The sequence below is a fragment of the Lissotriton helveticus genome, chromosome 3_1, assembly GCF_964261635.1.
Source record: "Lissotriton helveticus chromosome 3_1, aLisHel1.1, whole genome shotgun sequence".
Taxonomy (NCBI): Eukaryota; Metazoa; Chordata; class Amphibia; order Caudata; family Salamandridae; genus Lissotriton; species Lissotriton helveticus.
The window spans coordinates 1,502,602,327-1,502,629,940 of NC_136061.1; the positions used below are offsets into that span (position 1 = coordinate 1,502,602,327).

Consider the following 27,614-nt stretch of genomic DNA (forward strand, 5'->3'; position numbering starts at 1 on the left):
ATGGGAAATATAATGTATCTCACCACACAGGACGTCACTCCAACCCACAAACAGAACTAGGTACTCTTAAAATGTCTTGTATTTCAGTTCTGGCTTTAAAAACAGGCCCAGAAGCTAAGAGGTTATGTGAAAGTCCCACTGCTTAAACTGATTATCTGTGATCCACCAACTACTAGGAAAGTAAGCTTAAAGATCTACAAAAATACACAAAAATAGCAAGAGCGACAAGTTCCCTTCTGCATTAGCATTTAAGGGATATATTCACTTATCAGCACATTTGGCACCCCTTAAGCAAGGTTCCAGGTCCCAAGTATTGGTTCCTTTTTTCTGCCTTCACCCTCTCCATAATGGGTCTTTACAGCCATGCGTCTGAACCTGAAGAGTTCTCCCCTTGGACCAGGGAACACCAGCTCCTTCTTACCTGGCTGGTTTCTTGAGTGGAAACCTGAAAAAACACACAAAAAGAAAGATCATTAAGGGAGAGAAACAATAGGAAATGGTAATCTGTCTTCGATGCAAGAACATTCCCAGATTCCTATAGCCAGATGACCAAGCACTTCAGAAAAGAGACAAAAAAAATTGGCAAAAACATTCTAATACATATAGTGTGCTCCATGAAGTCACAATGTCAGTGGAAGAGATAGACTGAAGCATCAAACAGAAGGCCCAGTCCTACAACCCTGACTAGGGCACACTCAGAGTTCAGACAGTATCCTCATCGGTTATCGAAGCCAGTGGCAGGGTCTGGTACACTTGAGAAAATACAAATATGTATGCAGTCCCTATACGATGTACATTTCATTATTTCCCACGTTTTTGGCCTCAGTACAAAGTGAACAAAATAGTGCGTTCAAAGCCTTTCCGGAAACAATCTAACAATGACATCCGTGTATAATTACTAAAGACTTGTTCAGAAGCAGCTAGCCTGTTGGCAAAATACCAGCCAGTATGCCGAATTACTGACACATCCAAATTCTACAGGACTTTTGGCATGGGTAGGCAAAGTAATGACTTCCAGGAAGGGTGAAATACATTGAAAACTCTTTAGAAGGCTTTCCTCCAGCTAAAAGAAGAAGAACTAGAAAGTCTGGGGCTAGGAGGTGATAGAGGAGCATGTTGCAGGAAGATTAATAGAACGAGACGAAGGAAAGAGATAGATGGCAAGGCAGTGAAAGTGGTGAGGCCTATAAGAATGCTGACAAGCTCTGTAGAAAGGAAGAAAGACAGAGAAAAGCAGAGTGGAAAAGGGAAAACGCAGAGCAAAATTGTGAAGGAGCATGAAGGGTAAAGGGGGCAACATACAGAGCTAGGGGCTACAGAGAAAATGTTTATGAGAGCTAAAGGTCATTGAGGAATGTTGAAAGGAAAGGCTGACAAAGCCGACTTTCGTAGGTTAAGGATAAAGAAGAGACTTTAAATTGAACAACACTTAACCAAACACCAATACTATCCACACAGGCCCGTTTGAGCATAACTCGCAGGAGAACTACTAGTTGGTGCCAGTATCGCCCAACCATAATCGCCTATCTAGATTGACCTAAAGCAGATCTTCAAATATGAAACCACGCTCTACCACAAGCTACAGGAAGACAACACTGGCACCTACCAGTTACACAAATCACAGTGACAACCACCTGCATTCCTTTTGACTTCCCCAACCTCCTGTTTCAGAAGAGAGTTTCGGACACTAACACACAATCTGCACAATGAAACTTGTTTCTGCACAAGGTAATCGTCATTCACCAACTGACCAAACATCTGATACCCGAAGTCAAGCATTGACTAAAACCAGGTGACAAACTGTAACAGGACGCCCAATTAAGTGAAAACAGGTCTCCCACTTATGAAACTGCTGAAAAAATCCGCTCTCCTCATTTTGCATATATATACACAATAAAGCATACATTTTGAAAAGTGAAGTTTTTGTTTTTTTAGGGCTTTGATACCTGACCACCAGCCCCCATGAGGTTACACCAAACATATGTCTCAGTAATTTTATGATTTACTCACCAATACCTGGAGCCTCTCAGAATCACTTGGTAACACCAAACAACATCCGAGCACACTTATGACTGACCAGAAGGGGAACTAATTTCGAACAAGGATCAGTGCAGATGGTTCCAGTCATCAGGTCCTTTAACAACTAAATAGTTATTTATGTTATCTGTGTTCATCTGCATCCCATTCCCTTACCTCTGATGCCTATAACCTCTTTTTACCAACATTTTATCCTGCTTGCTCTTTATTTCCCGTCTCACTTCTTTCTAACCAACTTCCAGCTGTCTCTCTTTTCTTGTTGGAAGCAGACATTGTCTCCTGGGACTGTCTGTTTTCCGAGCTGTCTCTGCATGACTGGGTATAACTAGAGGGAGGATTTGGTGCTTACGAAATATTCTTTACTAAGATCACAGTTCTCATCACCTTTGCCTTCCATCACTGACCTGTCTGTATTTGCTTATTTCCCCATCCCATTTTAAGAGCAGCTCCTGCCTACTCCTCCAATTATGCCTTGTTGTTCCTCTCTTATTTTACCTTGTATGTATGAATGCATCAGTATTCACTGTCCAGTTCACAAAGGCTTCATACTTCCCTTTAGCCCTCTCTCTTGCCTGTACCCCTTTTCCTTTCCGGGTATCTTCTGCTTGCCGGTCTCTGCGGTTTTATTAGTTCCCTCCTATGTGCTGTCTGCCTCTGGCACTCTCCTCTACTTCTCATAGATGCGCCCCGGGGACTCTGGTAATATTCATTACACCCGAGATAATGTCTTACTTACCCTTCACCCTCATTCAAGAACAAGCATTTGCAATGCAATAGGTCTCGCATTTGCGAGAGTTTAAGCTATTGGCATTGTAAATGACAATGCCTTTTATTTATGTTTTGAAAACTTGCAAGCGGTGTGTAAACATGCACTTTGTACTTATAGTTGTTGCTTATGTGAAGCAAGGCTGGCAGTAACTGCATCTCTTTTAATCCCAGCCTTGCTTCTCGAAAGCCATTTACAATGGCAATAGCTCAAACTCTCGCAAATGCTAGACCAATTGCATTGCAAATCCTGGTTCTTTTTAGATATTCAGTTGACTAATGGGGCCACTTTTGTTTCGGTGCCCCAGCCGACTTTCTGCTCCACTCAGACCCTGCAAAAAAGGATAAAGGGGGCGAGTGCTGACTTTGAGGCCACTTCAGGATTCAGACGGAAAATTACCCTTCTTGAGCACTTTAAAGCACCCTGCACCGCACAGAGGAAACACGCTGCGAGGTTAGAACTTGGTTGTCCCTTATACAATGTGTATTATGTCCGTTGTTCCACAGGTCAACGCCTTAATCAAGAACACAATCCATTCTGCTGTGTATTGTCCTTGCTGAATGGATGAAGTTCACACTTTCCATAGCGTATTGTCAAAACAAAGCTCCTCCTCGTAGATTTATTTTAAAATGCCCCAATCCACTATGACAGAAGTGCAAGGAAAATCTTTCCTTCATGAAGGGCTCCTTACTGGCTCCCTATCTAACTACTGAATAAAATGAAGACCATACCACGGACACTAAAATCATGCAATTCAGCGGACATTTTCACACTGATATGCATTTACAGCACTTATCAAATAACCAAGACCACTGGAATTATGTGGCAGGAAAGCACCAAATTATGTGGAACAGAAGCACTGAATTATGCAGCAAGGAAAGGGCAAACTATGTGACATAATACAGCATAATTTTTGTAGAATTCATTCTTTTGTCATTTTTACATACCGTTAAACTGCCTGGGCAATGATTTCACCGTATTAGTATCGGTTTGATACCTAAATACAGATATGAGCAAATGAAAGACAGAGTCAACTGCTGTGAAAGACATTTCACTGCGTGAATACCTTGCTGCGTTTTTAAAAACTTTGATACGTTCAAGCTACAAACAAAATTTTAAATGTCAAAATCTGCCGGTTATGCAGCAGATGATGAACTGGGTGGCAAATATGTACAATCCATAATTATGTGAAAAAAAGGTATGGGCGCAGAATCACATAATTCCAGGGGCCAGGAGATAATCCAACACCTGGTCCAATATTTGCAGATTTCAGAAATATATCTGTTTCTAGCTGAAACTAATCCAAGGTTACTTGCCATATTGATACAGAGCAGTGCCGGGCCATCTGCAAAGAATAAGCTGTCACCTTTCAGATGCCAATTAGTATACTTGGGTGTTAAACTTGTTTTAATAAGGTCTAATTTTTGCCCAGACAGTATTATTGAGTGTTTAAATAACGAAATATGCGTCAATATTTATCAAGGACCCCCTGAGTGCATGGAAATAGAGTTCCTAGAGAGACAAGAAACAGGCAATATTGGAAGCAGGGGACATAATTCCAATCTTTAATCTTTCTAAAACTAATCTAGACTCTTCCAGTATTGCATTGTTATCTAAGGGTCTTTCCTTTGTGCCCCATTCAACCCCAAACCTCTTTGAACTATACTGTGACATAATTTCATTCTTTCGGAAAGTACGTCTAAAAAGATTTTTTGCAACTAATGAGGGTATTGATATAGAAACTACCAATATTAAATCTTTGAGTCTTCCATCGACCTTTAGTCCTTCTTTGGAACAACTAGGACCGGAAGTGGCCACTTTTGAGCTAGTCGTTTTAAAAAAACTGGACCAAGCTTTGCGATACATCCCAAAACCAATTTATAATATAAACAAAGAAGAACATCTAGCTCTATCGACTATTTCATCCAATAAAGATCTCACTATTAAGAGTTGTGACAAGGGTGGTGGGATTGTTCTCATCGATACGGCCCAATATGAACTCAACATGCTAAAAATGTTGGGTGACACGACTTTTTACATCCCGATTCAAGCATACTCCTCATTGAATCTATCTAAAAAAATAAGATCCTTAACTAAAACAGCTTTAGAAGATGGCCACATCAATCCCAAGGAATTTGAATTTTTAAATCACCAAGGAAAAACAGCCTGCATATATGGGCTTCCAAAGATCCATAAAAACCCATCTGATCCCCCTTATCGACCAATAGTCTCTACCATAGGTACAGCTACTGAGCCCCTTTCCAAATATATAGACAACTATCTACGTCCATTTGTATCTAAGATCAAGTCATATGTGCGTGACACAGGTGACATGATACAAAAAACAGAAGGCTTAACCTTTGCCCCTGGAAGAGACCTGTTAGTCACATTAGACGTTGAGTCTTTGTACAGCAATATTCCCCTCATTGGAGCAATGAAAGATACATCTTGGTTCATTGATTCATATAACATCTCTTGCCCCAAATCATTTTTACTGGCATGTTTGGAAATTGTCCTAACCGACAACTTTTTTGAATTTGGATCGAATACTTCCCGCCAGATCAAGGGGGTAAGTATGGGCGCATCAGTAGCGCCCTCGATTGCGAATATATATATGGCGGCTTTTGAAGCAAAAAATATATATAATGAATTAGCTCCCTTTTTCGAGTCCGTCTCCCATTGGTCCAGATACATAGATGATATCTTCTTTGTCTGGACCAATGGGAGGGAGACATTAGAGGAGTTTATCTCTTGGATAAACGAAGCAGATTCCAACCTGCACTTTACGTCTCATATCAGTGATGATAAGGTGGAATTCTTAGATATTGAAATTATGAATGACGCGGGCATCTTAAAAGTTGATCTGCATACGAAACCTACAGCCAGAAACACCCTACTGCATTACAGTAGTTTTCACCCTAGGTCACAAAAAGATTCAATCCCATTCTCCCAGTTTCTAAGGGTCAGGCGCAACTGCACAAGCCTTGCAGATTTCGACAGACAGGCAATGGTGATGAGAAGCAAATTCATCGAGAGAGGCTATCCTCACCGATTAGTGAGACACTCCTATAAGCGTGCCCGCTATTATGACCGTGATCACTTGCTCCAACCAAAACCTGCAAAAACTACTGACCAGGTGGTTTGTGTAACTAAACATTCTACCCTGGACACTAAAATTAAACAAGTCATAAATTCAAACTGGCACATCTTAAACAGCAACTGTACTCCAGAATTGAAATTAGCTAAGCCACTTTTTGCCTACAAGAGGAACAGAAATATTAAGGAACATATCGTTCGTTCACGCTTCCAACCTACATCTGACAGAAATCATTCAGTACAAAGGTCGATTGTAACAGGCAATCCAATAAAAGGAACCTTCCCTTGTTCCTCATGTTCCTCTTGTACCAACATCATAAGAGGCAAAGAATTCACACACAATGGCCATACAACTGTTGGGAAAGAAATGTGGAATTGCAGATCCTCAAATCTGATCTATTTCATACAGTGTCCGTGTCTCCTCGGGTATATAGGAGAAACATCCCGTGCTATACAAACACGGCTAAACGAACATCGTTCGGCGATAAGAACTCACAAACTTGCTGCCCCAATGGTGAAGCATTTCTTGGAGAAGGGACACCAAGCAGATGACTTCAAATGGAGAGTGCTGGAAAAAATTCATATCTCAGACTCCAATGGTGGATGTGCAATTAGAAAAAAGAGGGAGGTGTTCTGGATATTTGTCTTTAACACCTTTCGGGAAGGAATGAATAGTGAATTGCCATGGGAGCACGCTATTTGCTAGAATAACCGCAGATTTTTCCTACCTCAGGAATATTTGTTTTGGCTCTATCTGATGTAATGTTGAAGATCCATTCCGTTTATAAATTGACAGTTATGTATAGTGTGTCCTGAGTAAAATAATTATTAAGAAGCTCCAAAGTATTTCTCCTCATGTGATATCACGTATTATATCACATACACTGGGGTCCCCTTTCTTCCTCTTCTAGCTATTACTACCATAACCATTCTTTCTTTCTGTCAATTCATATTATTTATGTATAATCTTTTAAAATAGTAAATGATATAGATTTCCATCATGTTGACATCTATGGTTCTGTCAAATATACTATTTAGTTGCACTATTCTCTTTATGGTTTGATTTTCACATCCATAAAATAGAGCACATACCGCTTTATAACGAGTCCAGATTTATTCCCGCATACACGTGCGGTGTGTCATTGATAATTCCCTGGTTTGATTTTTACAACAATAACAATTGAGTTCAGTGCCCACCTAAGATGCAACTTTCTCGCGTTATCTTCCATTATCCTGACTAGGTGGAATTTTCCTTGCGTTCCACACTGTCGTTTATGTTGATTTAAGCAACATTAGATCTGGGAAGCATTGATCTAATAATGACTAAAAGTATAGAAAATCTGGAGTTTCTTCAAGTTTACACGTATAGTGGTATCAAACAGAGTTCCAAGCCTGATGAGATTCCGCACGATTTGACCCTTTCTTTTGCAAATTATTAGGTAGATCGCTACTCAATACATAACGTGCCTATGGCTATATTTGGAATCATTCTTGTTGCGCTATGTACATAGAGTTTCCTAATTTGCATTTGGTCAATAGGTAAAATTGACCTTAGTGCCCCTTGATAATATGGCTCCCTTCTCCGTTTTTACTCTTCTGTTGAGTTAGGTGAGTCTAATCGCTCCACACCATCATCTATGTCTACTCAAGTGACAGTGTACTTGGAAGCCATCTTGGTTATCCCTTTAGAGAATCGAGTCCTCTTTCTACTTCCTTGCAATTGGTGGTCCTTTCTCCATTCCCACACACAGGTCAGGTGCACTTACTTATCCAATCAAGTAGGGTATATAAACAGCAGTTGATAGAGCTTTCAGTTGCCATCGTTCGTGGAAGGAGCATAGAACCCCCGTGTCCCGCCGCCGGATTTTTGGAGCCCTGTTGATATCTATTGGGTGAGTCCTGGGAGAAATCCTTAATGCGGCACCTTCAATCTAGTCACTCTTTAGTTGACTCGCTAGTTTTAAATAATGAGCGAGTAACATAACTTCCCTACCATTTTTTCTATTTTACAGACAGGGAGTTATTTTAAAATCATCTGAATCAACCGCCTCTGAGCGCAACCAAAAAGGTAACCATCAGTCCTTCATCTCCTTAAGAGTTTTAGTTAAGAAATTGCTATCCTGTGACTATATAGTATAGATGTTTATGCCAGTTTTCTTTCTATCCATTCTGTAGGCAATCATCACAATTAACTATCCCCACATCAGGAGGATCATACCTTTCCAGTTTCACATAAATACGCATTACTGCGGCCACTACTTTTTAACTCCAGGCGGCGGGTCTAAATGAACCCCTACTCCTTAATTAAGGTACCTTCATCTTCAAAAGTAAAAAACTATATCCTTACTAATTGTTTAGTTAAAATTTAAAAATCAAAAGTTGAAAGATCGAATATATTGAAAGATCCTATAATTTCTTTAGGAAATATAGAAATTTAAATCAACATTCGAGACCAACGAATCACATCAATGTTTATGGAATATCCATCTGCAAACCTCAATTAAAATAGGTAATACACCAATCTTGTTCGTCTATTAAGTATTGGCCATGAAGAAATCATAAGACTAGGCTATAATAATAAGGGCTCAAATGTTCATTTACTGTTTCTTTATGGTTTAGAATATCTACATAACATAAACAAAAGAAAGGGTACTCGTTGGACGTACAGACCAGATTGCGTCATCGAATTACAGCAATATATTTCGTGTTTTTAAAGTAAGTGACCTTATTTATGATATAGATGCATTGCATATTATTATTTAGGTCCTGCTAGAATAACTTCCTGATAACTGCGACCATCTCTAGTGTTCTCTACTTCATCGTTCACGCTAGTTAGAGGTTCAACTAGAGAGATACAAATATCAGAATCCCTTTATTAACCATCCAATGTAAAAACCCTTTAAACTTACAACATTGGGAATAGTCAATCTATGACTATAAGACACTGTCTTCTTTCTGTGACCACTAGTGCAGATAAAAGATTATGGGTTCAATGATCTACCACAGTTACGCATGTATGATTACCTTCAAGGCAAGGAAATGAAATCCTTAATAGTAATGTTATAATATAAAAACGTTTGGTCAAAACAAAATGGAAAGTCTGAGACTACTACAATAACATTGGATTGTTCTGAAGTGTTTTTATGTTACACAACAAGAGTAATATTGTACATAATGTTTCTTTATATGATATTTTCCTTTTTGTAGATACTATCGTGGCTGCTCCAGAAGAAGGCGCTGGTTCGCCGAAACGCGCGTAGAGATTAATTTAGCCACATTTTTCTCTTAAAAATTGTGTTCATTTTATGTAACTTCTACCTCGTTGAATTATTTGCTTCTTTTTAACAGTGTTGTTGTGTATTCTCAATTCATTGAGTTACATGTGTTTAATGTAAATTGTAAATGTGTATTATTATTTCAATGTGTTTTAATAATTTGTGAATAAAATTGAACTCCCCTTTTTTACAAAAAACCAATGTTTTAGCTCAGTTCATTTCGACCTCTCGTTACGCTCTGTTGCCTAGATTGATATATATCAAATTAAATAACGAAATATTACAATACTGCCACAGAATATGCTTCTCTATGCGGCTTACAATGCATAATTTGCAGCATAATTCCAGTGCCTATGATTACATTCATTGCACCCAGCCTTAAAAGCACGGCAACTCAACTGCCTCAAACTGGCTAAGTCACACCAGCAGGCCAGATGCCCAAAACTGGCTACCCAAAAAAAACCACTCCATTATCTAGGCATAACTCAAAATCAATAACACTCCTGTTCAATGCATCTCTCTATTGAACTCATATATTATCCTCTTTAGTCATGAAAAAAACAATTGTTTTAAAGAAAAAACGTCTGTCAATGGTCTATGTTTTGTACCACTGCTCATCTACTCCAATGCTGCTTCTGGTCAATTCACCCAATCGATAGTTGTTAGCAGCTGATGGCTCTCTGCTGTACAGTATTCAGTAATCTACTCCGACCTCCAGCCGCCTTCCAACACTTCCCACCCCCAAGAAAGTTAATCAAAATGCTCATGATGCATCGTGAAATCTAAAGAATAGACAGGTAGCAAGGGTCTGGCCTTGAAAAAAATAGAAACTCTTAAGCCCTCCTCTGCGAACCTCTTCTTGGGAGGAGAGGGGGCACCCAACAGTAATAGGAAATGTTCTTGTTTATCCAGTGTTTTAACAAGGTGCATGAGAAATACAAAGTCGGGAGAAGAACAGAAGGAAAGAAAGGTGCTAGATAGAGAAGAGATCCCTGTTCTTTAATACGTCATAAGGAGTATCAATCTTCGACCACAGGTCAGCGTGCGGGCCGGAGAAGCGAAGCAGGACCACCAAGGGGATCATGACAAACACCTACCGAGGACTGAGCGAGAGGAGGGCAGTCAGCAGGTCCGCGAAATGGTAGGAAGGTGATTGGACGGCATTTTTTGAAGCGCCCAATGACACGCCGCCCTCCCGGATTTAAGTGCCAAGGTGAGCGCCCGGGTCATGTGTGCCTTCAACGTTGGGATCCGTGTCAGGCCAAAATCAAACAAATTGGACACGCACACAAAATGTTTATAACTGCTCTAGAGAAGTTGTCACGTGCTCCTGGGGTATCACCCCCTGACTGGGGTGTACGAGTAACAGCAACAAGCGGCGGGACTGGTTCCAGCGACCTCCCCCTGGGCACAGCGTGTATGCTCACAACATATTGTGTTGTTCATGTAAACCATGAAACTATATATTCCAATATTCAAAGGTTGAGATTGTTAAAGAGGACTTTATTCATTCTCTTCAGATATCATAGTAAGAAAAATAATCCTTCAGGATGAATGTTATGTCATCATCAAAACATCTTCACAGTATCACCAAATCCCTATGCATTGGGGGAAGAACGCCCTTCATCAGGGGAATAATCTGTAAACATAAAAAAGCGTGTGATTTTTTAGTGTCTCGCACCAACAAAAACAATGAATCAATGTATCAGCATACTAAGTGGTTAATAAACAACTGTGAAATGCGTATAAAGTAACTGGTAAGTGGTTGTAAGTAAATGCTCTGAATCAAAAGAAATGTATGAGCTCAAAAGACTTTTTGCACCTTCTGCAACGCAAATATATGGCGTTGAAGTTTTAACCAAGTAACTAAGATGTCAACTTCGTGACTGTGTAAGTATCTACCCGATAGTAAACATTGTGTTTGGGAGCTAGCTGAAAGAATGTGGTTAAAAGCGGCCGTGAGATATCAGAAAGACTAATAGCAAGGTGAAAAAGTGCTCACAAACATACGGTGAAACGACATATAAAATGACACCGAAACATAAAGACAAGTGTGCCCTGTCAATAAAAAGTAGATGTCGGAAAAACCGATAACGGAGTGGGAAAAGTACTCGCAAGCGTGCGATGGGACAACATGTAAACAATCGTTATACCGGCGGATTAAAAACAGCTGTGCCACGTGAAAGTTAACGTGGAGTCAAAAAAAATAATGGCATGCAAAATACAGACCTGGTATCAGAACAAGTAGATACAACTTACGGTACAAAAAGTGCTCGCGATAAACTCCAAGGTGCGGATGTGAACGTCGGGCTGTAGACGGGTGACCGGATATAGTGTTGCCGATCGTCACGGCATAAAAGACAGAGGGAATGCACACATAAATGTTCAAAAACAATGACGCCATCTTAAGATGGGAAAAACATGAAAAGACTTCATGCTGACAATAAGAGTCACGATCTGTAAACAATTCAGCGGAGTACTCGAGATGTGGAAAAGAGGTGAAAACATGCATGTAATGAACACAGTGTTAGTAAAAAAAAGTGCACAATTATGTACAAACATATATACGAAAGAGAGATTGATGAGGAGGGTACAGGAATTCAAAGGAATAGGTACAGCCAAAAATTGATACAAATGAGGATGAAAATAAGAATAAGAATTAAATGAAAATAAGACCATTGAGAATGAGAAAAAGTTTACAGTTGCATTAGAGGTAACAGGAAAACTCCATCCGATCATTGAGACCGTTGGGTTTCATTGAGTTCAAATATTTAATCCAGTAATTCTCTCGTTTGTAAGAGAAAGTTGTTTTTGTTACGGCCTTCACGTCTCTCCACTACTTCAATATCCGCGAACTGCAGTTGGCTGATGTTGTGCCGATATTCCTTGAACTGTATTGCAATTGTGGACTTAACGCTGCAAGTTCTGATGTAGCTTTTATGTTCATTGATACGCGTTTTAATATTTCTTTCGTGTCAGGCCGCCGTTGGATTTTCCATTCCGGGATCAACAAGAGAGTGCAGGTGTGGCAGCTGTTTGAGGTCAGCGACAGCCAGTGTGAGGCGTGAGTTCCCCCTGGTGGTGGCGAGAGGAAAGTACTAGGCCCTCAGACGAGGAAGTGAGGGCTGATGAACCAAGCGGTCTCCGTGTGCAAGCGTGCCATGCGCACGCTGGGTTCAAGGCCAGCCCTACCCGGGGACAGGAGATGGGCACGCGTATGGAGTGCACATCTCCTCTCCGTACGCATGCACATCTCCTGTCCCCCTTCGGCAGAGAAACAGACGACTATAGGTCTCGCCAAGACGAGCAGCGCATGCGCTGCATCGCTAGGTGAGACCTAAAAAGGGATTGCCGGACTGGAAAACATAGCTGATGTTTTTCCAGGTGCTGTCAGAACATTTCATAAAGACATAAGTGTATTCACAGATCAGACTAGGTAAAGTGGAACATGGCTAAGTGTGGGCGGAAGGTTAGGTGGAAGAAAAAGGCTGGATGGATGAGCACAAGCACTGCTCAATGTGCTCTTTGTGCTGCCTCCGACACTCCCAGCTCTTTAGTTCCCAAGAGCTACTACTGTGTAACAGGTAAAAATATATATTAAAAGCACAGAACGAGCTGCAAATTTAAATAAAGTGATCACAGAAAGTCAGATAAGCATCAAGCCTGCTGCGAGAGTCTACAGGCTAGAGACAGACGGCCATGGACTTGTGTTGTAACCTGTGTTGTTGCTATTCTATGCATCATCTCCATAGTTCCCAGTTCACTGCTGCTCAGCCAGTGTAATGGAATGGAATGTGGATGAGTGCCTGTTTGGTATGTCTGTCAGTTGGAGAGAGTGGGCTGAGCAGCAAGAATGCTGCTCTTGTTGGGGTATTTACCACCTTATGTATAGCCTGTAACCTAAGACACGAGTTCAACAATAAATCTACATGTTATGATTTACATGACTGGATACCAGTCTTCCTACTTACAAGAAGGTATAATTGTTTACAACAAATTCCACCAGCTGTCAGAAACAAAAAATAATTACCAAATATAGGGTGAGGGACCATGAGCAGCAGAAAGAGATAGAGAAAGACAGACCTTTCGAGAGTCCAACATGTAATGACCACATACACAAGACATGGAATCCTCAAATACATGCACAAATACCAAATGTAACCTCTGCAACCGTGGACTGAGACTGAAATGGGTAGAACAGTATTTAACAGTAAGTAAACTCTTTTTACATGGAGTGAGTTGCGCAATGCATTGTGTTCCACAAGTGCCTAAATCGTCAAACTAACTAAAGTAATTGACTGTTTCAGCAGCGTTATACTTGCATAATGAAGTAATCCAGTGTTCCATAGACTCATCACAGAAATGTTTTTTTTTTTCTGTGAACAAAAATATTGAATTCCTTAAAAATAGTTAATTCCATTGCTTCGAATAAAATGAACTATCCCAATGCATTTCACTGAACCCTTAGTAAGGGCATTTTTCTCATGTGCTTTGAATCATGACCAGTCATAAAATCACATGCAAGTATCTCAGAAAATGATGATCAAATAGCCGCACACTGGTAATGGAAATGGATAGTAGCAGAAACCCCTGCATTTTAAATACAACTAATGAAAGAACACACAGAGAATCAGGCGTCTAATGCAGAGTGAGTGTCCATGTGCTAGAGACAGAGACAGGAAGACCTAAAATCCAATATGTGCCACATAATGACTGAATACAAGGTGAGGGGCTACAGGATGGAACTACAAAAAGACCTGGTATTCAAAATACAGAATATGCAAACCTCGACTGCAGACCTGCACAGTCCTGTGGATTGCAAATACATAATCTTCAACTATGGGCTGATGATATAAATAGATCTGGAACTTCAGCCCCTACGGGTGTACTTTGGGTGCTAACTCAGAACCCCCTTTGCCCTGAGCCGAACACCAGGACCTTTGCTCCCACAACCCTGTGGCCTGCTCGTGAGTGGCCACCAACCGGAGGCCCCTTATCCACCATTGGATAACATTGGGCCTCAGCACTCTGCACCCGGCCGCCCTACTGCCGCGGGGGGTGCTTTGAGAGTGCATCCTTGACCCTGGGGGAACGAGTGCATCCTTGACCCTGGGGGAACCCTTGTTCTAACCCCAGAAACTCCACCCCAAAGACCGAGTACTTACCTGTTAACCGATAACTTCATTTCTCTCCTCAGGAATACATTGACAGTTTTTCATTAAAAAATGTTCTAATTGTGGAGTTGATTTGTACTAAAACCTGAAAAATTACAACTGTGCAAAACTGATTTTACTTACCTTTTCTCTAGGAAATGTCCCAGTGTGATATCACGACATATCACACTGAGTAGAAAAAGTAACTTAAAAAGTAATCTGAGAAAAAATTGGACATTTAACTTACCTGTATTTCAATCAATTGTGTTTGAACTTGCATTCAATTGTAAAACTGCATACGATTTTGCAAAGCATTTATTTCACTTACCTGTGCCAGGCTTCGCTTGGTTCTAGAAATAAAATAACTTAATATTTTTATACAAACAAAATTGGTCTGAGTTCAGTCTTTGAGTGTGTGACATCATTTGCTGATTGAGTGTGTACAACAAATGCTTAACACTACCCTCTGATAAAGCCTTACTGCTCGACCACAATACCACAAATAGAGAGTAAGGTGATATCTACGTTTACCTCTGCCTACCTTTGGGGTTCCACTGGACTATGTGCACACCATACCTCATGTTGGTATAGTATATACAGAGCCAGCTTCCTACAGCTGGTACTCTAGGGCACATTACTATGAATGGGTCTGCTGTTGGGGTTTGTGTATTACTTCCAGACAGTAGCTCAAAGGGGGCTTTGGTGTGGACAGGGTCAGCCATCCTGCCAGGATGGCTGGGGGCAGAGCTGTAACCAGCCCCACTTACACCTCAAATGGGCTGCACACACAAAGGAATCTGACACCAGACCTGCCGTGCCTTTTGTCACTCTAGACTTCTAGGAGTCTTAAAAGGAGAAGGGAATAACTTTCCAGAACCAGATGTAGGTGTAGTACAGGGAATCACCCCTTTAAAGGCTGAAACCAGATATAAAAATTGACCATGTGAGTCTCTGATGGAAAACACTTGTGGACCTGTGGAAATTACAGAGGACAGCCCTGCTGCTTAAGGACTGCCTTGCTGTCTGAAAAGGAAGTCTAAACCTGCTTGCCTTCATTCCAGGCTAATATCGGAGTGACTTAAGAGTCAGTTGGCTGTTCTCCTGTTTGAGTTACAGGAACAAAACAAGCTGCGAAGGCCTCCTTGCAAATGCCTAGCTGACCTACTGCACATGGCCCTGCAACTGGATCAGCCTGTGCCCTGGCTAGCCTTTGCTGGAGTGAGTACCGGACCCCTAGGAGGTGCCTGCTGATCCTGGGTCCTTAGCTGGCATCAATTGGAACTCCTCCCTAGAAAAGGGGTGAAATCCTGAAGTTTGGGCTTTACAGGATCGCAAACTGGCCCCATTACGCTGATGCCCGCAAAGACCACCAATGTGAAGCTCAGGTGAAGATCTGCACTTTGCGGTACAGTGACGACCGGCAATGCAAAATCTGCACTTCACACTACAGTAACAACCTATGCTGACCGCCAACATGAAGTTCAAGAAACGACAGTCCTAGACGCCCGACCGGCTCTTTCTACTACAGCGACGACCATTCGCGGCGATAAGCATACTCCTCCCAGACGTCTCCACTGCATACGGATCTCTTTGTGCTGAACTTTGTTCAGAGGGACAAACCTGGTCCCTGTATCCAGCCAGCCCTTCGCCCCGTTGTGGTAGGCCTTAACTTGTGAGTTTCCCCGGTCTAGGAACACTGGATAACCACGAGTGGAGTTATATATACACTGAAAACATTGGAATTGTATATCTCCAGTTCTACCGATTGGATTTTTGCCATTTTTGGATCATTTTATTCATTAAAATGTACACTATTGTTGTAAACTGGTGTGGGATTTTTCTTGGATTGTGTTTTTACTTTATTACTGTTTGTGTACTCCATGTATATTTTACCCATTGCTACCAAGTTAAGCTTGACTGCTTTGTGCCAAGCTACCAGAGGATTAAGCGCAGATTAATTTAATGACTTTTTTATGGTGCACCCTGACAAGAATGGTGGTTGTTGCCTGGGTGGGGCTTCCACTACCGTCAGCCAATAATCCAATTTCTTACACGCACTTATAAAGGAATGGGACTAAGAAGCAGAAAAGACTAAAACAAGACAGAAAAAAAAACAGGCACCAGGAGATGAGACATGTAAACTCACCACAGGCTCACGCTTGTGCCACAGCTATTTCTCCTATCAGATAACTGTACCCTTAGTCATCACCACAAACAACACATCACGCCCAAAGAAAAACTGTGCCGACCTCTACTTAAGAATAACTTTAAATGATAAGATGACACACACACTTCATCCCTCCGGGGAATGAACATAACACACCGAAATTCAGGCCTAAACACCTACTGAGTGCAACGTGTGGCACAAACATCCATTATTTAACGCCTTCGGGGCTGATGACGAGCTGGGCTCGTCATGGCGCACACCGGTCGTGCGCTGATGACAAGGCCAGCTCGTCATCAGCCCCACCCTCGGGGGAAGCGCTGGCGCTCCCCCCCGAGGGTCTCCGATCTTGGTTGTTTTGCTGGGGGTGGCAGCGGAAGAGTTTCCGCTGCCGCCCCCGCCGCCCCCCATGGGAATCCCTGATGACGTCAGCGCGCACAGCGCGCGCGGACATCATCAGGGATTCCCAGCGCTCGGGAAGCCATTTGCTTCCTGAGCGCTGGAGAACAAGGTAGGTTTCTTGTGTCTGGCAGGGGTTTGGGGCAGCGAAGAGGCATCAGGGGAGAGGAAAGATTTTCCTCTCCTCTGATGTCTCTTTGCAGGGCATTTCAGCCTCACGATCGCGCACAGCGTCGCGATTGTGCGGCGGAAATGCCCCCACTAGCACCAGGGATGTAATTTTAGTTTATAGGAAGCGACCCCTTGGGCAAGGGTCGCTTCCAGGCGGGGTCTGATAATGTTTTCGTTTTTCTGCCCCCCTGGGGGCAAATTGGCCCGTTTTTTCGGCCGTTTTGCCCCCAGGGGGGGCGGAAATTCCCCACTAGCACCAGGGTTGTTTTTTGCTGGCAAATATGGCGGTCATGTTTTTTGTTTACGTTTTTCTGTCCCCCCTGGGGGCAAATCGGACCGTTTTTCTTTTGCTTTTTTGCCCCCAGGGGGGGGACAGAAAATGCCCACTAGCACCAGGGATTTCGTTTTTAGCTTTTAGGAAGCGACCCCTTGGGCAAGGGTCGCTTCCAGGTGGCCTCCCAATTAACTTTGTTTTTCTGCCCCCCCCTGGGGGCAAATCGGCCCGTTTTTCAGCCGTTTTGCCCCCAGGGGGGCAGAAATTTCCCACTAGCACCAGGGATTTTTGTTGGGGCAATGTGTTTGTTTTGGGAAACGACCCCTTGGGTAAGGGTCGCTTCCAGGTGGCCATGATTGTGTTTTTGTTTTTCTGTCCACCCTGGGGGCAAATCGGCCCGTTTTTTTGCCGTTTTGCCCCCAGGGGGGGCAGAAAATGCCCACTAGCACCAGGGAATTTAAATTTAGTTTTTAGGAAGCGAACCCTTGGGCAAGGGTCGCTTCCTGGTGGCAAGTAATTATGTTTTTGAATTTCTGCCCGCCCTTGGGGCAAATCGGCCCGTTTTTTTTTACGTTTTGCCTCCTGTTTTTTGGCCCACTAGGCCCTAGGGTTTGAGTTTTGTTCCAATATTGGTTTTAATTTTGGTTGTTTTTTGCTGTCCGCCTCCCTTGGTGCCGGTTGGTCTTTTTTTGTCCTTACTGCCTTGGCTGGTGGTGTGTGTGGAGTGGTGCTTGGCTGGTGGTGTGTGTAGAGTGGCGCTTGGCTAGAGGTGTGCGTGGAGTGGTACTTGGCTGTCTGTGCACGGAGTGGTGTGTGGAGTGGCGCTTGGCTGGCGGTGTGTGTGGAGTGGCGCTTGGCTTGCAGTGTGCGTGGAGTGGTGTTTGGCTGGCGGTGTGTGTGGAGTGGCGCTTGGTTGGTGGTGTGCGTGCAGTGGTACTTGGCTGTCTGTGCACGGAGTGCTGCTTGGCTGGCGGTGTGTGTGGAGTGGCGCTTGGCTGGATGGTGTGCGTGGAGTGGTACTTGGTTGTCTGTGCACGGAGTGGTGTTTGGCTGGTGGTGTGTGTGGAGTGGTGTTTGGCTGGCGGTGTGTGTGGAGTGGTACTTGGCTGGATGGTGTGCGTGGAGCGGTGCTTGGCTGGCCGTGAGTGGCGCTTGGCTTGCGGTGTGTGTGGAGTGGTACTTGGCTGTCGGTGTGCGCTGAGTGGTGTTTGGCTGGCGGTGTGCGTGGAGGGGTACTTGGCTATCTATCCACGGAGTGGTGCTTGGCTGGCGGTGTGTGTGGAGTGGCGCTTGGCTGGTGGTGTGTGTGGAGTTGTACTTTGCTGTCTGTGCACGGAGTGCTGCTTGGCTGGCGGTGTGTGTGGTGTGGCGCTTGGCTGGTGGTGTGCGTGGAGTGCTACTTTGCTGTCTGTGCACGGAGTGGTGCTTGGCTGGCGGTGTGCGTGGAGTGGCGCTTGGCTGGTGGTGTGCGTGGAGTGGTACTTGGCTGTCTGTGCACGGAGTGGTGCTTGGCTGGGGGTGTGTGTGGAGTGGCGCTTGGCTGGATGGTGTGCGTGGAGTGGTACTTGGCTGTCGGTGTGCGCTGAGTGGTGTTTGGCTGGCGGTGTGCATGGTCTGGTGCTTGGATGGTGGTGTGGGTGTTAGGCTTCCCATTGGTGTAGAGCGGCAAGAGGCATCTGGGCCTGCTTGGTTTCCCGGTGGTGTAGTGCAGCAAGAAGCATCTCAGGCTGCTGGGCTTCCAGTTGGTGTAGTGCAGGAAGAGCCCTCTGGGGATGCTATGTCTTCTGTTGGTGTTGTGCAGCCAGAAGTATCTGTGGCTGTTAGGCTTCCCGTTGGTGAACAGCAGCAAGAGGCTTCTGGGCTGCAGGCTGGGGTGGCTGCTCCCCCCGTTGATAGGGATGGCCTCTGGGTTCCCCCTGGCATGGTGCAGCCGGCATTGCCAGAGTTCACTGGTGTTCCTGGGTGTAGAGTGAATACTGAGAATTTTCTGCCAATACATTTTTTCAGTTGTTTTTTGACTATGTGTTTTTGCAAGAGATTGTTGATCAAACTAATTTGTATGCAGAACAGTTTTTGAGGGCCAACAGTGCCAGCCTTAAGCCCTATGCTAGAGCAATCCGGTGGACTCCCACAAATGTTGAAGAGATGAAGAAGTTTTTGGGATTAACTTTTTTGATGGGCTTGCTAAGGAAGCCATCAATGTCTTCATATTGGTCCACTAGTCCCTTGATGGCAACAGCTATATTTCCAGCAGTCATAAGTCGTGATCGGTATATGCTTCTTCTTCGGATGATGCATTTTGTTGATAATAGTTTAGCGTTGTCACGCGATCACCCTGATTGTGACCGTTTGTTTAAAATTCGGCCTGTCCTTGATCACTTTGTTGATCGTTTTTCTGAGATCTTTGCTCCTGATAAAGAAATTGCAGTGGATGAGTCTTTGCTGTTGTTCAAGGGCCGCTGGTTTTTAGGCAATACATTCCTAGTAAGAGGGCACGCTATGGAATCAAACTGTATATGCTGTGTGACAGTGAGAGTGGATATGTCTACAATTTCAGGGTGTACAATGGTAAGGAGTCCAGCATTAACCCTCCTGGTTGTCCTTCTACTTTTGGAGTGACTGAGAAAATTGTGTGGGAACTAGGTAGAGGATTATTTAACAAAGGCCATCATTTATATGTAGATAACTTCTACACTGGTGTGCGGTTGTTCAAGGAGTTGGCCAAAGTGGGCACTGTTGCTTGTGGCACAGTGCGCAGTAACCGTAAAGGTTTCCCAAAGGAACTTGTTTGCAAAAGGCTTGTGCGGGGACAGTCTACAGCATTGCGATGTGGGGAGCTTCTAGCTGTGAATTTTTCAGACAAGAGAGATGTGTACATGCTGACTACTATCCACGATGAAAGTACAGAACCTGTGCCTGTTTGGGGTCAGGGTGCTGAAGTGCGCAAACCTGTGTGCATTTTAGCTTACAATAAGTTCATGGGTGGTGTTGACAGAGTAGATCAGAGGTTGGAACCTTATGCTGCTCTTCGATAGGCTTACGTTTGGTACAAGAAGTTGGCTATCCATCTGTTCCATTTGGCATCCTTTAATGCTTTTGTTGTGTACCAGAAGTCTTGTCCTGAGAAGAAGATGCCTTTTGTTAAGTTTCAGGAGTCTATAATAGGCAGCCTTGTACTTGTGGAGCAGGCAAGTGTTCCTAGATTTGGAGTGGTGGAGGAAGTGGCTAGATTGAAAGATCGCCACTTTCCTGAATCTATTCCTTCCACTACCGCAAGAGACTTTCCGACAAGAAGATGCAGAGTCTGTTGGCGAAGATGCGTGCGGAAGGAGTCTCGTATATACTGTCCCGACTGTCCTTCTAAGCCTGGATTGTGTCTGTCAGCTTGTTTTAAATCGTACCACACGCAAAAGAAGTTTTGGGAGTTTTAATGAGCTGTAAAGTAAATTGCCTGGTCTGCATTCTGTAAAAATTTTTCGTTTGTTTCAAGGTTTGGCATTAGTGCAAAGTGTTTAGTTTAAGAATTTGTGTTAGCTGATTTGTAGGTATTTCCATTTGTTTAGTGTTATTTTGAAAAAAAGAATTCTAAATGTGTTTGTGGTGTGTGCCGGTTGGTGGCGGTGTGTGTGGAGTTGCGCTTGGCTGGTGGTGTGCGTGGAGGGGTACTTGGCTGTCTATGCACGGAGTGGTGCTTGGCTGGCGGTGTGTGTGGAGTGGCGCTTGGCTGGTGGTGTGTGTGGAGTGGTACTTGGCTGTCTGTGCACGGAGTGGTGCTTGGCTGGCGGTGTGTGTGGAGTGGCGCTTGGCTGGTGGTGTGTGTGGAGTGGTACTTGGCTGTCTGTGCACGGAGTTGTGCTTGGCTGTCGGTGTGCGCTAAGTGGTGTTTGGCTGGTGGTGTGCATGGTCTGGTGCTTGGATGGTGGTGTGGGTGGACTGGCGCTCGGCTGGCGGTGTGTGAGTAGTTACTTTCTGTTGGTCACTACACACACTGCTAGTTGAGTGACACTCCACGCAGTCCATCATTTTGTGTAGTTGCAGTGTCAGAAATGTGGGCGTGTGAAAGTGATGGGCCCTTGAATGGCGCTGTTTGCTGGTGTGAGTGTTGAAATGTGATGGGTCCGCGGCTGGCGGTGTGAATGTTTTGAATGTGTCACACGTACGAAAGGTGTATGAATGGCCTGTAAAGAGGTTGGTGCCTTGACGTGGCTTTACAGCTCACGAGCTGAGAGTCAGTGGTTCAGTTAATCATACTTTCAATTATACGCAGTGTATTTCATTTTTTGTGAAATTACTTGCGAATACAATTGTATGTACTGAATCATCACTCACCCTCGTGCCAAATCCAACCAGTATGTGAGTGTGCTTGCGGATTAGATGGCTGTGCAGTACATTTTATTTTTCTCTTTCTGCAGTAGGGTGTACCTTGTCCCTTATTGTGATTGTTGTAATGTGTTGCTTTTCCTTCCAGATGGTGTCAGTGGTCTGGTTTGTATCAGGTATGAAAGGTGCGTGAATGGCCTGTAAAACGGTTGGTGCCTTGTCGTGTCTTTACAGCTCACGAGTTGCGAGTCACTGGTTCGGTTTTTATGCATTTATTTATTAACATTGTCACCATTGTCTAATCCACCAGCTTTTGCAAGAGGGGTTACCTGGGTTTTTGGCCCCGTGCTAGACGGCCATCTAGGGAAACCTACCAAACCCACACATTTCTGAAAAGTAGACACCCGGGGGCTTCCAAGGACGTATGGATTGCGTGGATCCTCCAACGTTCCTTTACCCAGAATCCCTTGTAAACCTCAATTTTAGCTGAAAAAAAATCAGTTTTTTCACACTTTTTTGTGTGGGAAAGCGTGGCATCACTGGGCTCACACAAATGACCTCCCACCCAGCGTCCCCCCAGGTCTCCCGATAAAAATGGTACCTCACTTGCGTGGGTAGGCATAGTGGGTGCTACAGGAAAAGGCCCAATTCGTACTGTGGAGACCAAAAAATTACCTTTAGCAAAACAATCTTATTTTTTGAGGGGGTCACCTGAGCTTTTGGCCCGGGGCTTGGCGGGCATCTTTGGAAACTACCAAACCCAAACAGTTCTGAAAACTAGACACCCGGGGGAGTCCAGGGAGGTATGGCATGCGTGGGTCCCCCAATGTTTTCCTACCCAGAAATCCCTGCAAACCCTAAATTTAGGTTAAAAAACCCACTTTTCCATACATTTTTGGGTGGGAGCTCGCTGCCGGCACAAATGTCCTACCACCCAGCGTTCCCCTTGTTCTCCCGAGTAAAATGATACCTCACTTGTGTGGGTGGGCCAAAGGCCTGTGACTAAGGTAGGGGGGCTTAATTTGTCAAACTGAAATACTACTTTTTTTTAAATTAATTTTTAGCCTGTTCTGCTTTGGCGCACCCACACAAGTGAGGTATCCTTTTACTCGGGAGAACAAGGGGAACGCTGGGTGGTAGGACATTTTTGCCGGCACAGAGATCCCACGCAAAAAAGTTTGGAAAAGTGATATTTTTACCTAATTTTAAGGTTTGCAAGGAATTCTGGGTAGGAAAACATTGGGGGACCCATGCTTGCCATACCTCCCTGGACTCCCCCGGGTGTCTAGTTTTCAGAACTGTTCGGGTTTGGTAGTTTCCAAAGATGGCCACCGAGCCCCGGGCCAAAAACTCAGGTGCCCCCCCCAAAAATTCAAGTTAGTTTTGCAATAGGGTATTGTAAATTCACCACCGTACGATTTGAAGCGTTTCCTGTTGCAGCCACTATGCCTACCCACGCAAATTAGGTACCATTTTTTTCGGGAGACCTGGGGGAACGCTGGGTGGGTGGAAATTTGTTGATCCACGCAGATTCCAGAACTTTCCACCACAGAAATGTAAGGAAAATGTGTTTTTTTGTCAAATTCTTAGCTTTGCAAGGGATTCTGGGTAACAAAACCTGGGGGTAGGCAGACGAGTCACCCCATCCTGAATTCCCCTGGGTGTCTACTTTTCAAAAATGTATAGGTTTGCTAGGTTTCCCTAGGTGCTGGCAGAGCTAGGGCTCAAAAACAAAAGGTAGTCTTCTTTGTACAAAAAGCGCAAGATTTCACTAGGAAATTGAGGTGCGACCACGTTGCGTTTTGCGCTGTTTCATGTCGCAGCCACTATGCCTACCCACGCAAGTGAGGTACCATTTTTTTGGGGAGACCTGGGGGAACGCTGGGTGGGTGGAAATCTGTTGATCCATGCAGATTCCAGAACTTTCCACCACAGAAATGTGAGGAAAATGTGTTTTTTTTTGTCAAATCTTTAGGTTTGCAAGGGATTCTGGGTAACAAAACCTGGGGGTAGGCAGACGAGTCACCCCATCCTGGATTCCCCTGGGTGTCTAGTTTTAAAAAATGTATAGGTTTGCTAGGTTTCCCTAGGTGCAGGCAGAGCTAGGGCTTAAAAACAAAAGGTAGTCTTTTGGTCCAAAAAGGGCAAGATTTTACTGGGAAATTGAGGTGCGACCACGTTGCGTTTTGCGCTGTTTCATGTCGCAGCCACTATGCCTACCCACGCAAGTGAGGTACCATTTTTTTCGGGGACCTGGGGGAACGCTGGGTGGGTGGAAATTTGTTGATCCACGCAGATTCCAGACCTTTCCACCACAGAAATGTAAGGAAAATGTGGTTTTTTTGTCAAATTCTTAGCTTTGCAAGGGATTCTGGGTAACAAAACCTGGTGGTAGGCAGTCGAGTCACCCCATCCTGAATTCCCCTGGGTGTCTACTTTTCAAAAATGTATAGGTTTGCTAGGTTTCCCTAGGTGCTGGCAGAGCTAGGGCTCAAAAACAAAATGTAGTCTCTTTGTCCAAAGAGCGCAAGATTTCACTGGGAAATTGAGGTGCGACCACGTTGCGTTTTGCGCTGTTTCGTGTCGCAGCACTATGCCTTCCCACGCAAGTGAGGTACCATTTATTTCCGGAGACCTGGGGGAACGCTGGGTTGGTGGAAATTTGTTGATCCACGCAGATTCCAGAACTTTCCACCACAGAAATGTGAGGAAAATGTGTTTTTTTGTCAAATTCTTAGCTTTGCAAGGGATTCTGGGTAACAAAACCTGGTGGTAGGCAGTCGAGTCACCCCATCCTGTATTCCCCTGGGTGTCTACTTTTCAAAAATGTATAGGTTTGCTTGGTTTCCCTAGGTGCTGGCAGAGCTAGGGCTCAAAAACAAAAGGTAGTCTCTTTGTCCAAAGAGCGCAAGATTTCACTGGGAAATTGAGGTGCGACCATGTTGCATTTCGCGCCGTTTCCTGTCGCAGGCACAAGGCCGACCCACACAAGTGAGGTACCGTTTTTATCGGGAGACTTGGGGTAATTCAGATTTGTAAATCAACTGTTATTACCAATTGAGCTTCCATGCATTTCTCCCTTTCAATGAAAGACATTGTGTAAAAAAAAAATCTTTATGAATAATGACCAATAATACTCATGCTAGTAGGAGTATTCCCAATTTTGAAAATGTGCAATTATATACTGTTTCTGAACTCTATAATTTGTACCCAATTCAGAAATACATAGGTGTCTTTCATACAGATTTTTCCATGTATACATTTTCCAAGACAAAGTGTAATGCAACTCTTGCGTTTTTCTTCAATACAGGTTCCACGATCAGCTAAATAATTTGCAGATTTTGACAACAAACGTTGTTTTGCACACAAGCGAATCGCAGGGTATTACATTTGCTGCACACGGGTGTAATGCCAAGCCAGACGCTGTAAGGAAGCTAGCTGGTCACCTTCGGCTTGCGATTGCTGCACATGAAAATGTAAACTAAGGTCACTGCTGCCCTAACAATGTAAGTATCCCAAATTCACAGCCTGGGGGCAGGGCGTTTATTTGCAACCTGCAATAACACCCTTTTATAACTTAATGTTATTGACAAAGGATGGAGAGAGTGATCCTTCAGTCATGCTTTTTTTGCTTATTTCACTAATAACTTAAGTTTAGGTTTACATCAAAGTCACTGTTCTCAAAGCTGCAGTTACTTCAAAGGGGCAGTCAAACTTTGGAAGATTTAAACATATGTTGCACCTCTTTTAGGGTATCTGCTAGCGAGAGAAGAACATAGTAAATCTAAAAATGTTGTGTACTGTTCTATATACCATTTTAAAGGAAAAAGGTGAACATAATAAACACATAATATGCCTTTCATGGACACAATTATGTCGACCCAGCTACACCTGGCCCTCTATTGGATTCGTAAATCGAGTGGCCATGCATATAATCCTACTAACGGTTCACAGAACGCCAATATATTCACAATTCTGATCGCTTATTTCAGGTATGAACAACATCATCCAAATAAATATACATAAAATACTGTTCTCAACTGCTTGTGAAAAAATTGTATAGGATTCAAATAAAAACATTAAATTAAGAACTTGTGATAGAATTAATTTTATTCAGTCAAAAAGAGTTCACTAGGACCAAATCACGTAGATAAACCGTCATGAGTTTTTTTTTAAAGAACACAAAATAGTGAAAAGTAAGTTATATTAGAAGCAAATCCTTCTACCATAATTTACCTTAGATCCAGTTTAAAATAATTGACATTTGATGATCTCCCATAAGCAGGAAAAGAACACAAAACATACTGAACGGAAATACTGGAAATGATTAGCCCAAAGGGACTTAACACGTTAAGATTTAATGTAATTCTTATGCAAAAAATAAGACCAAGGAGCGGGGGGGGGGGGGTTGCCAGGAAGTCAAGAGAATCAATTAACTACAAGAAAAGAAAAGCTAGTTTAGAACTATAATATATATTGGAAGAAAATAAAAACACTGGGTAAAAAGAAAAAGAGGGCAATACTTGTAATGAAACACTTCGACACAAGGGTCCTCCTGCTGGCTGTTGGTCTCTGGTAGAGAAAACTGCAATATTGGCCTGTGTCGTGAACTACTGCTCCTTCTCCGATACACTTGGGAGTCTGCACTGGAAGTTAATATAAGCTGGCTGGCACAAAGCCAGTAACCTGGTTAACTGGAAAATGACAAGTAGTCTGGACGTAAAGACCATGGTAAGTAGACAGATCACCTGTAAGCTTTCTCTTGCCCTGCTACCTCCTCTACTTCCTTGGACCACACCAGTGAAACTCTGCCACTGCAACACACTATGATAAATCCAGCAGATCACAACACATAAGTGCCTCACCAGAAATCATGCACTCAGCAATGGTATGGCCCTGAGGACATGTATCTTCATTGCGGACGCCATACACCCATCTCAGGATGGAAGCGGAGGTCAGGTCTCTACAGTGGAGAGAGAGTGTACGTACCCAGGTGCACCCCTCTGGACGTGTCCCCAGAGCACTAACCCTATAAACCTGTCACTAGGGGCATCATTGAAAGTCTCTGAGACATTGTCTCTACAGAGCAGGTAGTGAACACCCATTACAGAACGCACAACTGAGAGTACATGTTTTTTTTCGAGGGTTTTTTCTGGTCTACATGTGTTTAGGTCGTGCTACTACGATCAGAGGTTTTCTTCTGGACAAAAAAAAGTTCAGTGGTCGCCAATGTACACCTTTCACAGAGTGCACCACTGAGAGCATACCCCAGTGTTAAGTGTATGCCTCTTACAGCACACATCCTGGAGAGACAGTGCTACTACCCGAGACCAATGTCTTTACAGTTCTGACGGTGCGCACCTGTGCAAATCTGCACAGTTGGAAACACCAACTCAGGAGCAGTGATACCCCTATGGCGTCACCACGTACTCAGCAGAAGTCACCATGTGACATGTCTCGTGTCATCGGGGGAGCGGATACACGCATCCTTAGACAGGGAGTGTTGTTTTAAAAAGTGCCTAATTAAATATCCATTCTTTTTTTTTTTTTTTATGTTTTCCTTCTCCACTTCCTCCGCCTGTTCTTTAATTAGGGATGTACTGTACACTATGTATCCGTGCCACACACGCCCTTCAGTTGGCCTCCACTTTCAGGCTGTGCAAATTTTAGATTCAGACTTCCACCTCTGTCCCAGGCTACTTCGTCACTTCCGTAGTCTAACCACTGTCACCACCATCTACTTTGCATTCAATATTTTGCAGTGCAACTAAAAAAATATGTTTTTACGTCTCGTTGAATAGAAATAAAGCTGCTTAAAGACAGAGACTTAAGTGGTGCATGCTAGGAGTGCCCTTCAGAGTGTTAGCAGCCCTAAGCAAGCCTCATACCGAGATCTAAGTCAAAGGACCAGTGTACCATCTGCCACTGCTGGGTGAGTTTATCTCAATCCCTTGTGTGG

At 43.7% G+C, this 27,614-nt stretch overlaps 1 protein-coding gene across 3 annotated transcripts in view; it reads right to left on the reverse strand.

Moving 5' to 3' along the window:
- Nucleotides 1-27,614, reverse strand: part of ARHGEF12 (Rho guanine nucleotide exchange factor 12) — a 926,126-nt gene that overhangs the window by 798,826 nt on the left and 99,686 nt on the right. For all 3 annotated transcript variants that reach the window (XM_078682163.1, XM_078682161.1, XM_078682160.1), the window contains exon 2: nt 422-445. In XM_078682163.1, coding sequence (XP_078538289.1) covers nt 422-445 — 24 coding nt within the window. The remainder of the gene's footprint in view (nt 1-421; nt 446-27,614) is intronic.